At 48.0% G+C, this 16918-nt stretch overlaps 1 protein-coding gene across 2 annotated transcripts; it reads left to right on the forward strand.

Moving 5' to 3' along the window:
- The first annotated feature begins 2947 nt into the window (after window positions 1-2947).
- Window positions 2948-8717, forward strand: LOC137794133 (SLIT and NTRK-like protein 5). Of its 2 annotated transcripts, none has more exons than XM_068590763.1 (2): window positions 2948-3787; window positions 5680-8717. In XM_068590763.1, exon 2 carries the CDS (start codon window positions 5738-5740, stop codon window positions 8363-8365), a length of 2628 nt encoding a protein of 875 aa, XP_068446864.1. In that variant the 5' UTR covers window positions 2948-3787; window positions 5680-5737; the 3' UTR covers window positions 8366-8717. The 2 variants fall into 2 exon arrangements, with proteins under 2 accessions (XP_068446864.1, XP_068446866.1); XM_068590765.1 differs by lacking the exon at window positions 2948-3787 and adding an exon at window positions 4377-4929.
- Window positions 8718-16918: the final 8201 nt, after the last annotated feature.

Below are 16918 nucleotides of genomic sequence, written 5' to 3' on the forward strand. Positions count from 1 at the left end.
TCCTGGACCTTCCGCGGGTCGTGACGGAAATTGCAAGCGGCGCCGATTGGCCCCTCGACGCGCGAGCCAGACGAGACCTCACGTGTTCATGGCAGCACAACGCATGTCAGGATCTCTGCCGGCAAAATAATTGACCTTCTCTTCACGAAGAGAGTCTGAGAATTTCGGAAAAAAATAACTTCTGCATGATGATTTAGAAGCAAGCTAGTTGAGGCCTGTAGATTATGTATGTTCTATCATAATGAATAGTCAGTGTTTTGTTACATAAAGACACTGCCGATCGTTGAAAATCAGATTCCAGGTCTGATGGGATTAAGAGTTTTTATATTCATTTTTTTAAGCTGACCTTACATGGATGAAGGTTGAATAAAATAAACCGTGCTTACACACACTAAGCCCCCACACTGAACTCCATTCATCCAGCAGAATTGCAACTTTAAAAGGGAGTTTCTGACCCTCAATACTTCGTCGTCAAACAAATTGCGCAACCAGCCAACGGTGCGGTGCGTCACACTGGGACGTTGTCTTTGAGACACATTTCATTATTTCCCCTGCCCATTGCTTCTGGCTCCCAGCCAGTCAACCGCCAGGCTTTTTATTTAACACCTCCGACAACACACAACTCCCACGAAACCGACACCACGACGGCATATTCATATTGAATTGTGCGCGCTGTTCGCGAGAAGTCGATGTTCGGAGTTTCGTTACGGGCCTCCTCGGTGTCAGACGTGGGGTTTCTTCCTGACTCCTGAGGAGCATATTATGTGGAGATGGAGCTCTCTCTACGTGCGGTACCTGAACGAAACCTTTTGTTCAACATCACAATGCTGGTCTGGCACAGTCCCTACCAGCGGTTGCCCTGCCAACAGCACCAAAGCGTGCCAATGTGCCAGGAAACTGGTGCCAAATTAACCGTAAAATAAAGCTAAAATGTGTGTGAAGGAAAAGAAGAAATGAATATCAACTGCTTGACCCTGATGTTGCATGACTGCGTCGCGATTATACTAATAGTGAAATCCTTCATATATATATAAAAAAAAAGTCCATCAATACAGGTTCATGCAAAGGATACATGTTAAACTCACCATGGCGTGAACCTTCATTTGCATTTAATTACTTCATAATTTGTAGCAGACCTGATTATAATATGATGTGTTAAATGCAGCTGATCTATGGTAATAACTTCCGTGTTTGGAGGAACCCATTAGCCGTTGCGAGCAAGAGATTCATGTTGCTGCGCACGGAACAAAAGCCATCTGTGTGTGTGTGTGTGTGTGTGTGTGTGTGTGTGTGTGTGTGTGTGTGTGTGTGTGTGTGGACACACACCAGTCTGCAGGCAAACTTTTACACAAGTTGTGTCTATAAAACACGCCATCATCACCCAGCTGCTACTTTATCAAGGGTATCTACCTCTCCCATCAGCAGTACACAAAGTCATTTAAGGCTACTTTTTTTGTACATTTAGGACAGCGACTCTGCTCTCTTTGATGGCTCTCGGGGGAGCCATCCAGCAAGTCCCTTTCCGAAGGGAGGAGGCCAACACCCCGCTGCATTACATCTGTGTATCCCAGCCGGAGTTCCACGCTTACCCTTTTGTCCGCCCCCACGGGACGGACCACTGTTAATACGATTACCGAGACTTTAAGATAATTCAATGCATCTCTGCGGCGACGTTTCGGAGAGGCGGCGCGGACGCCACATCCGCTTATTGTCGCCCCGGCACGCGGCTACAGCGAGCGTACCAGTTGACTTATTACCGCACAATACTGGCTAAGTGGGGAAATCTCTTTGGACATGGCGACCCCACCGTATGCGAGATTTAATTTGATTTTGTGTCGAGGCTTTAGTTGAGTGCTCGGAAAGTTTCCTTGTCCCACAGCGAGGGGGTGAGAGGGCAGCCGTGGCTTCCGCTTGATTTGCTCTTTCAACAATAAGCCACGATTTGGTCGAATACAGAGCGCTTACAGCAACATGGCAGCATTAGCGGGCGAGAGTATTTGGTGCAAAACTGGATTAAGCCTAATCCTGCGGTACATTCATTTCTTTCAATGCAGATCTCTTGTAAGTGTGTGTGTTTCCTGGGACTATTGGCTTAATCCTCGTGTTTGGGAGCGTCCACCAAGAGATACGAGGTGCACGGACGAGCGTTCGCTCGACCTTATTTGTCTCCGACTTTTAATACCCACTGTGCCGAGGAAAAGGTCAAAGGTTGCCCGCCTGTGGGCGTCGTCTCGCGATGCAATCGATCCGAACGGGAATGTCCCTTTTTGGTTCGGGGCGTCGAAGCGGGTGTTCGGATTGTTCGGCACCCCCACATGAAGGTGGAGGAAGTGAACAATGTGCCGCTAATAAGTAAATGTGTCTCAGTTGTTCAGTATTGCAGTACTGCAGCTCTGCAATCATCTGAAGGCTGTCTCAGGGAATGCCTTTTCCAGACTGAATAATGAAGAGGCATGATGAATCCAGGATGAGTGTCGGGCCAGTACACAGCTTCCTCTCTGAGGAAATCAAAAAGGCTCGTTGGGAAGAATTCAGAACCAAAGAGGAAGGAGGAACAAAAAAAAAGAAGAAGCTCAACGTGTCCGGCTGTCTTGACTCTCAAAAGGCATGGAAATAAGATGCCCCAGCCTGGTTAGAAAGAAGAAAAAATACAGCCAAAAAAGCTCAGAGTGACAAATCAAATGGTTGTTGCGGCTGAATTAAAACACACGGAATTACAAAGTGCAGCCTGGAAACGCAAGCCTGCCTTTTTTCCATCATCATTGTGCTGCCCTCTACGGGTCTTCTTCCAGCCTCCCTCTTCCCTACACCCCCCTCCTCCCCTCCACCACCCCACACACACACACACACACACACAGACACACATACCCCACCTCCTCCACATTACCATACCCCCTTAAAGAGTATTGCACGCATTACATTGCTTTTCATTTCGCCGCGGTGACAGACCTGAGATTGGGGGGGATTTATGCGTTTTTACGAGTGATTTCGGCCGCCATCCCACGGTAATTGTTTCATAATACGTCCGACCCGCTGTAGGGGATGCGCTGGTCTGCACCAACCCGACATCAAGTTCCACTAGTTGAAACGTTGGTGGGCAGATAAAGCGTGTGTGTGTGCGTGTGTATGTGTGTGTGTATGCATCGGATATCGTATGAGCAATGCGGGGCTGGAGCAGCAACAACAACACAAAAACGCGGGGATCGGATTCCCGCATCCGAGTCTGGAGGAACATATCCGCTGATCCCCGGTCGATTTGAGCGGACTGGCAATTGAAATAAAAGAGACCTTGGGCAGATCTATACATACACTGGTACACGCCGCACCACTGGCAGCAGACGTGGAGGATTCTCGCCTCTCTCCTCCGCTCCGCCAGTGCGCATGGACGACAGTCACAGTTGAAATGCACGCGGCGGGTCCTGTCTGATGTGGGATTACACAGAGTTCTCCTTCGCCCCCCTTTTCTTCACCATGTTCGAACTTTGGTTCTGGCTGTTTTTCCGACACGATGCTGCTAATTCCTGTCGCCGCTGGAAGAACACGGGAGCCCGTTTCGCCGCGCGGGCTGTCGCGTTATTGGCCTGAATGAGACTGTATGTGTGCTCTTCGATGCCTGCTTTATGGAGCTAAACACCGAGGAGACTTGACTCTTTTTTTTTTAGCTGACAGCCGACGGAAGGGCGGGCGGTGAAATCCCCCAAACCCATGTTTTCACTGAGGTTGGAGCAAAACGACGGGGCACAGCCGTGATTTTCGGGATGCTTTGCCGTTTACCGGGATCAGCACGGTAAGAGGACAATGAATTTTCTTTTTTCCCACCTCTCTCTCTCTCTCTATATATATATATATATCCCTCTTCCTCCGGCGTTATGCGCTTTAAACGTCAACCCGTGAGGGAACTGTCCGTGGTGCTGAAATCTCTTTCCAACCCCCGTTTCATTGCTGAAGTTGATCCCATTTTTTTTAAAGATGCCGTTAAGCCAGCTGTCTGCGGCTGCTCTTGCAATAACACACCTGCGTATGTGTTTTAATGCTCACACACACACACACACACATAGAGATCATCACTTGCATTCGTTCCCAACACCAGGACTGCCTCTGCACGGGCATAACCGGCGGCGATAGACGCGCAGGGTTTCAAGTTATCTATTTTATCACCACAGGCGGTGGGTATTTCTTGGCGTTCTGGCCATCCACTCAGGTGCGAGGTGGAACGACATGAGCGCGAGCGCTCCGATCGCGCGTAGCAGCGCGCGCGTGTTCTCGGGCGTTAAAACGCGCATATTTAGGGAGATTTACTGGGTCGATGTGTAGGCTTTTGTGTTCTTTTAAGGAGCGCACACAGACAGAACGTGTGTGTGCGTGTATGCGTGTGTGTGTGTGTGCGTGTGTGTGTGTGCACGCGCGCTCACGCGTCTGTGGCGGGGAGAGAGGGAGGGAGAGAGAGAGAGAGGGACTATCTGTAACCTTCTATATAGCAGATGCCTTACAGAATACTTGATTATAGGATTATTTACTCCCCGTCAAAATGCAATTTCGATCAGAGATCCTTCACGAGATCAACAGCACTTGCTGATTTGCCTTTGATCAACTCCTCTCGTTTCTTTTCTCTTTTTTCTCTTCTTTTTTTTCCACCCGTGGGCAGAAGAAAGGCTGCGACTGTCGCCTTGTAGGCAGATTTTCTACATTTTCTATCGCAGGCCGGGTTTTAAGATGAACACTGGCTGCTTCTCTCTGACGATTTCTTGATGAGAAGCGGCATTTTTCTTCTTCTTCTTCTTCTTTTTCTGAAATCGTCTTTTTAACCGCGGGATCGGTTTAAATCAGAGCAGGCAGAATACATTCCCCCGTCCTCATGTCGTTTGGACGGAGGTGGAGAGAAGGGATCCGACAGTTTCCCCACTGTTACCAAGTCGTCGGGTATGTGGGGTGAGTGAGACATCTTCACGCTTACAGGAGTTGCATCTTTGGGGGAATTTTAATGTTAGTTTGTTTGAAAAGATGAAATCGTGAAAGGGAGAAGAAGGGAAAAAAATGCCACATCATCCGGGACACGCAAAGCGACGTGATATATCTTTGTGTGTGTGTGTGTGTGTGTGTGTGTGTGTGTGTGTGTGTGTGTGTGTGTGTGTGTGTGTGTGTGTGTGCGAGAAAAAAATCTCAAAGGATTGAATTAGTAAATGACCAGATCCATCAGTGTGCACACGGTGGATGGCGAAGCTTTTTTCTCTCTCTCAGTCCCCCCCCCCCTCTCCCTCCCTCCCTCTCTCCCACCCAAGATACATTGGAATTCAGGCGAGCTATCAAAAATGCGCAGTGGCCATCCACCGCGGGTAGTTGTGTCATCAACTTGATTATATATTATCGTTTTGAGTCTGCATTTATTAAACATTCATCCAGCTTGCTTGTTCTTTGACACCCTCCAAACCGCCCCCCAAACCCCCTCCCCCCCAAAAAAAACAGTTGCCGACACAACACGTCTGCATAATGAACACACAATAATGGGCCCACTTGTCTTTTCCTGTGTTTGTTATGGAAACTTGTTCATGGTCTGCTCTGTCAGCACTCCATCACCCTGATTGCATTTTGTGTCGGTCACATACAGTGTGTTTCCTTTTTGTTTTCAATGCTTTATAAAACAGAACCCGTCCTTTTTTTTCTTTTTTCCTCCTCCTTTAGATGACACCTCAAACTGGCACCACACTTGAGTGAGCTGGGGCATCCTCTCCCAGGAAAAATGCATATCTGGATCCTCAAAATAATCCTTCTGATTGCATCATCTCTGAGGCTGATCGAGATGTATGACAATTATGGGGAGATCTGCCGGAACCTGTGTACGTGCGAGGAGAAGGAAGGGATCCTGTTGGTGAGCTGCGAGAACCGGGGCATCATCAGACTGACGGAGATCAGCCCGGTCCATTTCTCCGTGTACCACCTCCTGCTGACGGGGAACCTCCTGAAGAAGCTGTCAGTCAATGATTTCATCAATTACACAGGAGTGACCATCCTGCACTTGGGGAACAATGACATCTCGGAGCTGGAGTCGGGTGCCTTCAATGGACTCCAGGGATTAAAAAGGTTGCACCTGAATAACAACAAGATCGAGGTGATGCGGGACGACACCTTTGCCGGGCTGGAGAGTTTGGAATACCTTCAGATTGATTATAATTACATCACCAACATAGAGCCCAACGCCTTGAGCAAACTGCACCAGTTGACGGTGATGATTTTGAACGACAACCTGCTCTCTGCCCTCCCCACGAACATCTTCCGGAACGTTCCCCTCACGCACTTGGACCTGAGGGGGAACCGGTTAAAAATGTTCCCCTACGTCGGCCTCTTGGAGCACATGGACAAAGTGGTGGAATTACAACTGGAGGAGAACCCGTGGAATTGCTCCTGCGAGCTGATCGCTCTGAAGGCTTGGCTGGAGAGCATCTCCTACACGGCCCTGGTGGGGGAAGTGGTCTGCGAGACTCCGTTCAGGCTCCACGGTCGGGACCTGGATGAGGTGTCCAAACAGGAGCTCTGCCCACGAAGACCCACGGAAGACACGGTCAGGCCCGCGCCCCCGAGCAGCACCAATGGATATTACCAGACCACACCTGCTGCTGTCACCTCCTCCGCCACCTCCTCGGCGGTTTTTAGGTCCTCCTCTAGGCCCACCAAGGGCACGCGGCAATTTAACAGAACTAGGTTAAAGCCCACTTCCCGAATACCAGGCGGAAACCCTTACAATTATGGCCCCATCATTGCTTTTCAGACCAAATCTCCTGTGCCTTTGGACTGCCCTGCTGCCTGCACATGCAACCTGCAGATATCTGAGATCGGGCTGAATGTCAACTGCCAAGAGAGAAAGATTGAAAGCATTTCTGATCTAAAACCCAAGCCATACAATCCTAAAAAAATGTATCTCACTGGAAATTACATCCCTGTGGTGCGGAGATCAGACTTCGTGGATGCCGTTGGATTGGATTTGCTTCACCTGGGAAACAACAGGATAAGTCTGATCCACGACCGGGCTTTTGGGGATTTAACCAACCTGCGAAGGCTGTACTTGAATGGTAATCTCATGGACAGGCTGACAGGAGAGATGTTTTTTGGTTTGCAGAACTTGCAGTATCTTTATTTAGAGTACAACAAAATCAAGGAGGTCGATGTGGGCGCTTTCCGCTACCTCCCAAATCTCCAGCTGCTCTTCCTCAACAACAACCTCCTGAAAACCTTACCCGTGGGCATCTTTTCCAGCCTCTCCCTGTCTAGACTTAATCTGCGCAACAACCAATTTCAAAACCTGCCCGTGAGTGGTGTTTTAGATCAGCTGAAGCTGCTGGTGCAGGTCGATCTGTTTGAGAACCCCTGGGACTGCTCCTGCGACATCGTGGGGATGAAGATCTGGCTGGAGCAGCTCAGCGCGGGTACCGTGGTCAACGAGGTCGTGTGCGAGTCGCCGCGGCGCCACGCGGCGACCGACGTGCGCTCCATCCCGTCGGAGCAGCTCTGCCCGGACTACTCGGACGCCAACGTCTCGCCGACGCCCCCGACGGAGGAGCCCATGGACGACCGGGTGGTCACCACGGCCGCGCCTCAGAAGTTCAACACCCCGAGCAGCACCGTGCCCCTGTCCGTGCTCATCCTCAGCCTCCTGCTCGTCTTCATCATGTCCGTCTTCGTGGCGGCGGGGCTGTTCGTCGTGGTGATGAAGAAGCGCAAAAAGTCCCAGAGCGACCGCACCAGCACCAACAATTCGGACGTCAGCTCGTTCAACCTGCAGTACAGCCTCTACAGCAACCGCTCCGGCCCCAAAGTCAAGGCCCCGGTCGGCCACGTCTACGAGTACATCCCCCACCCCATGGGCCACATGTGCAAAAACCCCATTTACAGGTCACGAGAAGGCAACACAGTGGAGGATTACCGTGACCTCCACGAGCTCAAGGTCACGTACAGGAGTACCCCGGATGACGAGCGGGATAGCAGCACGATGAGGAGCCCCACGTACAGCGTGAGCACCATCGAGCCCCGCGAAAACCCCTCCCCTATCCCGGACGCGGACCATTTCTTCCGAGGCATGCTCGATCACGACAAGCAGCCCCAGCATCCGTCCATCCCGTCCATCCCAGCGGGCGCCAATTTAGAGTACAAGTACACGGGGCCCGTGTCGTACACGTACAACCCAAATTTTGATGTCAGGCGTCAGTTCTTGCACCCGGAGAGGATAAGAGAAACGGTGCTCTACGGCACGGCACCCAGTACTGTTTATGTCGAGCCCAACAGAAATGAGTATTTGGAGCTAAAAGCTAAACTGCAGTCTGAGCCCGATTACCTCGAAGTTCTTGAGAAACAGACCACCTTCAGCCAGTTCTGAGCAACAGAATCATTTATGTAATGAAGCGTTTTCTCTCTCTTGACCCTCCTTGAAACAGTGGCTCAGTTTATAGGGTGCCTTGGCACGACACACAAGCTAAAAGGAGTTGAAACGGGGTGTGCCGAACAATCTTATGTTCTAATTTCTGAAACGTGACATTACAGGAATGGATACAGCTTTCTGAACACACGGATGAACAACATTGCTCTGCTTAAACTGATGATGCAAAATCTATTTTTCTATGGTGAAGATCGAATAACACACAAAATGTAAGTGTACAGGTAAATCTTACCCAGCTTCATTTTCAGGATTATAACCATACATAAGGTATATTGTGAATCAGAAAAGAAATGTTTCTAAAAAAAACCACACTCCTGGACAAAAACACTGTACAGCAGATCATCGAAACTGTGTAGGACTATTTTCTGCTGTAGTCTGTAAGTAAGTATTTATTGATATAATCTGCCATGTCTTTTCAAAACTTTTGATTCTACATCAATATTACCTGTGTCATCATACTCCATGATCCTCTGGAAAAAAAGGCTTATGTTTGTAGTTTCATTTACTGTAGCTCTGCATTGTAAAAGTGGCTTTTTTTGAAAGTGGCACACCCCCAATGTTCAAAAAAGACTGCGTCATTTGAAGAAGATGAAGAAAAAAAAAAAGTGTCTTTGTATGCTTTCTGCACTTTTTGGAATTGGAAGGCGGGTTAGCCTTCAATGAGCTCTCATAAAGGAGATTATTATATTAAAAATGAATATGGGTATTCATTCTTAATATGTAGAACAAAACAAAATTCATAAATGATATTTGAAGTATTAATTATGTTGTGTAATACTGATATTTTAATCAATGTAACACCTATTTTTATACAAGCGTTCGCAGATTCTCTATCCCTTATCAACTTTATTTGTTTTGATTGCTTTGCACTTATTGCACTATATTGACCAAACTATGTTATTGTCATCAAATAAACATGATGTCAGGTTCATATAATGTGCTTATGAGGAAACTGAGGCTGGCTGCTGGTAATATACAGGCCCTTTGGGTTCGGTCCGATTTATTCTCACATTCAGAAATGATCAAATTATGGTGGGAATTATGGGATTTGAGAGCGGTACCCTGGGGCTCAAAGTGGTTTTATTTAAAAATTGAATGACAATACATTGGCCAGTAGGATTTGGCGGTGTTGTCAATCAAAGCAGATAAAGGTACAGTGCACAGTAAAGTGTCTATAGAGCAAGTGTCTCAGTGAGGATTCAAACCGATGGGTTTCAATCAGTGAGCATCATCTGATGCTGTCCCTTTTTAATTATACCATGACAACCGCATCCACTCTGCCACCTGGCAAGCGGTGATTTGGTAATTCATGTCACCGCCGTTGGAGTTGAAACTAAATGCTATGTTAGCAATCTGACAAAGTCCATGGGTGTAAACATGCATGCTGATATCCAGCTGCTGAATTTAGGATTCAACAACAAAAAAATCGAGTTGCTTTCATCAGTGAATACTTTAAGAAACATTGCTTACACAGGAAAAGATTTTCAGAGAATATTTTGGAAAATGCTGCATGTTCTTTTTTGTTTTTTGAATCTTTAAATGCGCTTGTTTTGATTTTTTTTTGGTTAAAGTCCAACTGAAATTACATCTAGTCATCCCTTTTTGTTGTCAAAATGTTTTTTAAATGTGTGTTTTAATGTCAATAGTTTTTTTTTTATTAAAAAGGATGGAAAAAAAAGGTCTTCGGGGAAATAATAGAAATGCTCTTTTTCGCATGAGCTGGCCACAAAAAGGGGGGAAAGCGAGGGGTGTGTTTGATTGACAGCAGTGTTTGAACCTTTGGGGGAACCAGACACAAAGTGAACAAACACACCCTGTAGCCCACACGTCGCTCGGAAGACAGTTAGCGCTGTTAAAGAGTAAGAACCGGCATCCAACTAGACCGGTGTGGCGTTTGCAGGTACGCTAACACGCTGCAGCTGAGCAGCAAATGACCTCCCCCAGCGGATGTTTGTGTGGCGGCTGGTTCAACAAAGCCACGGCGCCGGGAAAAAGGACGTGCGCTCGGGTCTGGATGAGCAGACTTTGCAGGAAAGCAACTGTGGCAGAGCTTCGGCTCATTTGCTGTGTTGCCGGCTGAAAGTGTGTCCGTCTGCGCTGAAAGATTTGATTGGCTGTGTGGAAAAAAAAAAGCTCTTGGAAAAAAACAAGTGAAGGGCGTCTCCATCATGACAGCAACAAATGTAGAATATAGATTTCTTTCTATGCCGTAGGAGACCCAAAATAATGCACTCTCATTTCAGTTGGACTTTAAGTTACTCTTCTCTTGACCCACTTAAATTCAATATGCAAAGTAGGCCTATAAAAATGCAAAGGACGCACTGTGCCACCATTTTCAGTGTGCGGCGAGCGTCACCATTTAGGAATTCAATGTTCCCTAACTGAGACCGGCAGGGATCTCTCTGGAGGGGCCGCGTCAGTGTCAATCTGTCCCTTGTTTCTTCATTTAGGAGGAATTATCTGGATTATTATGGATTTCAAACCAGATCAGCTAAAATAAGTGTCTTTTTTTGTTTTTTTTGCAGTCACTTTTTTACTCTAAATCAGTGGTGTGTCAGCTGCCTTTTTTTTTTCCTCTTCTTTTTTTCTTTTCTTCTTTTCCCAATGACCAAAAAAAAAAAAAAAAAAAAGAAATGGAAAATGAAACCGGTCTGCTCTGGGTCCTTCTTTTGTTGGATCTTTTCACGGAGGCCCAGAATGAGAACAGAAGGCACCATTTGGGGAGATGAGGCGTCCTGGAACCGAGTGTAACTGTGGATGTGTCATACATGTAGCAGGGGATGTGAATCATAGCCCAGTAGTGTGTGTGTGTGTGTGTGTGTGCGTGCAGTCGGCCAGCATCGGTGGCCTATGGGATGGCACAGTGTTGACACTCTTCAACATGGATTCTCATGTATTCTTCCTGATGCCAATATGGGCGGAAAACAACTGCTGCATTGACAAAACACTTAAAAAAATATCTGTTTCTTTTATTTATTTCCTGCCATTATGTTCTTCAGGTTGATTTGAATAAGTTCACAGAACTCCAGCGAGAAAAAAAACACCCGGATTTAGCACAATTACATCATCACTGAGTAACGCCTGCATTCCAACTGGCTTTGTTATTACTGTATCTGTGCGCATGTGTATTCTGCCCATCCAAACCTCCAGCGTGGACGTTCATCACTGTTATGACCCAGCACCCTGTCCCAGAGTAATAGAGAGAGAGACTTGCCAGTTGGAATAACGCTTTTAATCAGCCAATGGGCTCTTAAGGTCCTAACACAAATGGAGGCATCAAGGAAGGCCAGAGAGTTTATTATGCCTCCTTGGGTCATTCAATTTACAGCCTTTCATAAGCCGCCTCGCTCCCCTTTTGTTCGCCCAATCAAATCTGACGCCGCGCCTCCTGCGGCAGGACAGGATCGCGGTGAAAAGCAAACAGTGAGACTCCGGCAGCGGTCAACATCTGTATCCAGCGGGGGGGGGGGGGGGGGGGGGGGGGGGAAGAAGTTCTCCGAGATGAAACGCCTCGCCTCGTGTCGCCTCGTGCTACCCAAGAGCCCCTCCCCTCTCTGCCGTCGCCCGTTGCTCCGCGACGGCGCCCAAGCAGGGGAGCGTTCGGCGAGTTCGTTCGGCGAGAGCGAAGCGGAGGCTCCGGCGGCTTTCACATGAAGAGGCGGCGGGGCAGTCTGTGTTCCAGCATTTCCTTTACGCGCTCTGCTTTCGCAGAGTTAATCAATGGGGGGAATTGTACAACGCGTGAAAGCCGTCCAAGCTTTTTTCCTTTTTTTGTCCCCGAGCATTGGCTCGCCGCGCGGGCTATTTTCAGTTTTCCGGTATTTTGAGCGGTCGCCGGCGCTCGAAATGCCGGGCTAATTAAGACACTTCCTGGATTTGACTCGCCGGTTTATTTGCTCAGCGTTCGTACCCGGTGGCTCGTCAGGCGGTGCTGGCGGAATTTGGTGTTTATGGTAAATAGAAACAGCTTGATGCTACACATGCGCGGGCCTGGTTTCCCCCTGCGTTGTGCGCGCATCGCGCTCTCTTGTGCGGCCCCGCCGGGTACAGCTGGTTAGCTCGTGGTAATTGAATGCGGTTTAATTTTAACACCACATGAACTGGTATATTTAAAAGGTATTTAATTAGGATTTGAATGTATTCTAAGACGCCCCATGCTCATGTGCTGCCACGTTTGAGGCCCTGATCTTCCCAGGTTTTATTCTGACGCTGTAGCTTTCCGTCAGGCAAAGTCAATTTCCCAGAAAAAATGATTCCTATTTTTTTTAAATCAATTCCTTTCTTTTAGTTTTTCAAGGTTGTGCTTGGATGTATTTATGGAGAAGCAAAGATTCACATTAGAGTGCAGTAAGTCAACAGAGCCGGAGACTGTAAGCTCACTCATCGCTTGGTCAATCGTTATAAATCTGCTGCTTTTGGACCGTACGGCTCGGCTTCCCTTCTTTGTTTAATATGATCGCTAACGTATTATCTCATCGGACAGAACCAACAGAGGAATCAATCTGCAGATGAAGTGCTCCGAACATCCGCGTCCGGGGCAGCTGTACGTGTAAACACGGCTTATCTGACCTGCAAAGTGCAAAGAGTATTTATCCTTTAAACCTTCGCGCTCCGTTTTTCCACATTCGGTCGGCAACCAGCCGACGCGATAAACGATTAATGATGATTAGGCTAATTTGTGCCGCCGGAGGAAACGATAGAGGTGGGGTGTGTGGACGTGTCCCATGCGCTCCGGCGTCGCCTCACCCGCCCGCCTTCGGTCCTCGCCGCGCCCCTCGTTTTCTCGCCTGCCACCCGGCCTCCGTGGTGATGCGAGCAATTGAGTTCAAGGAGATCTGGGTAATTGAGAGGGCAGGGATGGCATCTGACAGGCACCGATGGCTCCAGTGATTACTTTAATCAGAGTGGTTAATGGAATTCCTTCAGGCATGTAGAAAATGCTCAAATGTTCATCAGCACTCGACCAGTTTTTTTTCCTCCTCCTCGCCGCCTCCTCCTCCTCCTCCTCCCTCTGCCCCACGCCGCCACGATCGCTGATCACTTCCCCGTCACGCTGCCGGTCTCGGCGTAACACTCGGCAGCAGGTGAGGCGGCGGCGCCTCGCGTGCGAATCGCCGCGTGAGGTCGCCGGGATTGTTTCGCGGTCGTAATGCATTATGTATGAAGTGTTGTTCTCGCGAAATGTCACGGCGGACCCGTTAACATTTAAAGGGACAGTCGAGGACTCAATTACGGTAAAACGCGTATAAATCAAGCACGCGGCCGCGTGAACAGAAAGCACTTAAGGTCCATGAATGGCGAAGACGTTTGCAATGGAGGCGGGGCAACGGCGGACATGTTTAGCTTGTATTTGTCCCGCGGGAAATGATTCATTCTCTCCTCTTAGACGCTATTAGATGATGTCGTTCTATCTGTTCCACGATTAGATCCTGAAACGCAGCGTTCATGATCAACGCTCGGGTCCCATCAGCCTCTGTGTTAACACTCCCACTGTCCAGCCTGTGTCGAGTTAACTTCAAGAAATAGTCCGCCGCGTGTAAAAGCGCAGTATGGATCCAGACTCCATTGCCATCTGCCGAAAAAAAAACACGCCTACTGTGGCTGGCAGGCCGGCTTTTAGCTTGTTCTATTCATTAAATTGGTGTGAGGACATTTTCTCCTCTTTTGATTCACATGCCGACACAATGTGGCCACGAAATATGATTTTTTTTTTTAATTGACTGATGGGTTCTTTTGTTTTGAGAAATCTGAAAATTGTCTGGGTCTGTAATGTTTGTAAGGAGTGAGGAAAATAATTGTTGTTTTTTTTAAATCTCGCATTATCGTTGACGCGCTCATTCATTTGTGTTGTTTTTATGACAAAGTGTGTTGTTTTTTTTCCCTTCTTGAGATGAGATGGTAAAATGTGATAATCAGAAGATTATCAGAAGGAAAATGTGGAAATGTGTTCCTCATGTGTTGACATGTTGATCTTCCATCATTTGAGCCAAAGGCAGTGATGAAAAATATGTTCTGCTTCCTTTTAAATATGAGATTATGTCCACCGCTACTTATAGAACATGCAATTATGGGAGAGGGAGAGAGAGTTTCTCCCTCCCAAAGTAGCTGATTTATCCTTTGATTTACTGCCATATATGGAAATAATGGACATTTCAAGAACCTGTTATCCCTCCGTTAGCGTTAGAGAGATGTCTCTCCCTCTCCAGTCCAATCTGAATCATAGATAATTAAGTTATTATGCAGATGCAAATCCTTAAAGCAAAATGGATCGCAATTACTCTGTGAGACATGGACGTCACATGTACAATACTATATTTACAGTAGCACATGATGTGCTCACGTCGAAAAAAATAAATTCAAAAGGACGAGCTGACATGTGGGAACGTGCTTGCAATCTCACCGGGAGATGTATGTGATCATAAGCTTTCAAAGAGGTGTCTTTATGTCAGTGCCTTTGTGGAGGGAGAGGGATCGGGAGGCGCTACAGTGTGTTGTTTCATGCTTTATTCAGTCTTTTGTGTCATGGTTTTTGCTTTTCTGTCTGCTCTGCCTCTCCTTGCCCTCCTCCCTGCACCCGCCTCTCTTCCCCCTGCTCCCGCCGGTCCTCCCCCGTTTTTCTTTTTTTTTCCGGTTTGTGTGTGTGTTTACGCCGGATCGCACCCGTTGATCCGGAGCCGCGGCGACGCGGCCGTTTGATAAATGGCGAGCGCGGCATTACTGACTCCGCCAGCCCAGTCTGGCGACGCCCAGCCCCAAACGAAGCAAAAAACTAAAAGCAGGCTGATGTATGGCTTTTCACTGGCCGGCGGTGCCTCCAGTATGTCTGCTTGCGTGTGCTTGGGAGTCCTGTAAATATAAGCTGGACGACACGGAAAAAAGGTTCCGTGTGGGCAGCGTGCAGCGTGCAGCGTCTTGGATCGAGGACATGCTTCGTGGATTTTTAGTGCTGCATTCCCACATTGTTGAGAGACTTGAGACAAGAGTTGCACAAAGGGTGATCAAAATGGAGGCAGAGATGTCACACATGTAAGTCCAGAGTGTTGGTGAGGCTTCAAAAAAAAAGAAAGAAAAAAGACTGCCACTCGATGGCATCTTTCACCAGACCTCGTCTTTTGAAAAAACGCCACGCACATGTGCGTGTCGCGAGCCGGGTATCGAGTTGTGTGTATTCATCTGAATCAATTCCTTAATCTTCCCCGCAAACGCCAAACCGTAACGCGCGACTCGGACTTGTTTTGCCACCCGGCTCTCTGGTTGGCGTCGTGCCGCGTTCAACGGCGTTTAAAGCACGCGGCTTTGCCCTGCAGGTCCACTCAATTCTCCGTAAAAAAGAAAATGTGTTTACCTAGCGTGAGTTTGGTGCGCAATTAGACATCCTATTGTTATTGGTAGAATTGGTTTCTCTCGTGTGTGTGTGTGTGTGTGTGTGTGTGTGTGTGTGTGTGTGTGTGTGTGTGTGTGTATCCAAGACTGATGGTTTGAAAGAGCCCGATAAGGCTCGTACGTGGGCGGCTCGTGCGCGTCTTTGTGGGTCCGTCTCTGCAGTGCATAGACTTTCGCAGGTTTCTGGTTAGCACTCTCTCTCTCTCTCTCTCTCTCTCTCTCTCTCTCATCTCCTCTTCTCTCTCTTTCTCTCTCCTGTCCCCATTTTGTTTCCACCACGCAGTGGCTTTCGGCGAGGAGTCTGCGGAAACCGGGGGCCTCGCTAAAGGAATTAGACTGTGCGCTGGGAGATCGCTCAGATAATGAAATGGTGGGAGGTAGAGAAACTCATTTTCTCACTTGTGAGAGGGAGACATGCTAATGCGGCTATTGAAAATACCACAGAATAGTACTGACAAGAGGAGGAAAAAAGGAAAAAAATGAACTGTTATTTGATTCCCGCTGGTGCGATACGGACTCGCTAAAAGGATGGAGTTCGTTGTTACGGCTTAACCATCCAAAATGGACCTGCCATGATGGGAAAACTATTGTTTTGCAACTGTCCTCCTCCCAGAGCGCGCTGAGTGACAGTCTGCTTGTGTTTGGACAATAGCAAGGCTGAAGTTGGCAGAGTGTGGGTGTGCTTGTTAAAAAATGGCCCCTGTGGAGGGGCCTTTCAGCGCTCTTACAGCAGTGTTGACGTCAGCTACTTGTGATGCTCTTGGCGCTGTATGTGTGAGCGCGCGTGTGTGTGTGTGTGTGTGTAGGCTGCATGTTCGGAGAATAGAGAGTAGTGTAATGAAGCGAACACGGGTTGAATGCTGGGATTGGAAAGCAAACAGAAGCGATGCATTGTGCAGCCACGATTCATCCTTTACCACTAATGTCAGTGAAGAAGTGTGACTCATGCCTAAAATATGACACATTCTGGACCAAAATGTATAAAAACCTGCACATGCCACACTCTCGCATCCCCTGTGCCATGCACGTTCATTTGTGCGTCATCACTGGCACGGCTCCACACACTGGGGAGAAATCCAAATAACTGCTGCAAGGTTTGAATGAACAATC

The sequence above is a fragment of the Clinocottus analis genome, unplaced genomic scaffold (assembly GCF_023055335.1).
Source record: "Clinocottus analis isolate CAN_PGR_092001 unplaced genomic scaffold, fCliAna1.0.p SCAF_24, whole genome shotgun sequence".
Lineage (NCBI taxonomy): Eukaryota > Metazoa > Chordata > Actinopteri > Perciformes > Cottidae > Clinocottus > Clinocottus analis.

Excerpts from the sequence above, each read along its gene's own strand:
- LOC137794133 (XM_068590763.1), top strand. The coding sequence starts at position 5,738 with ATGCATATCTGGATCCTCAAAATAATCCTTCTGATTGCATCATCTCTG.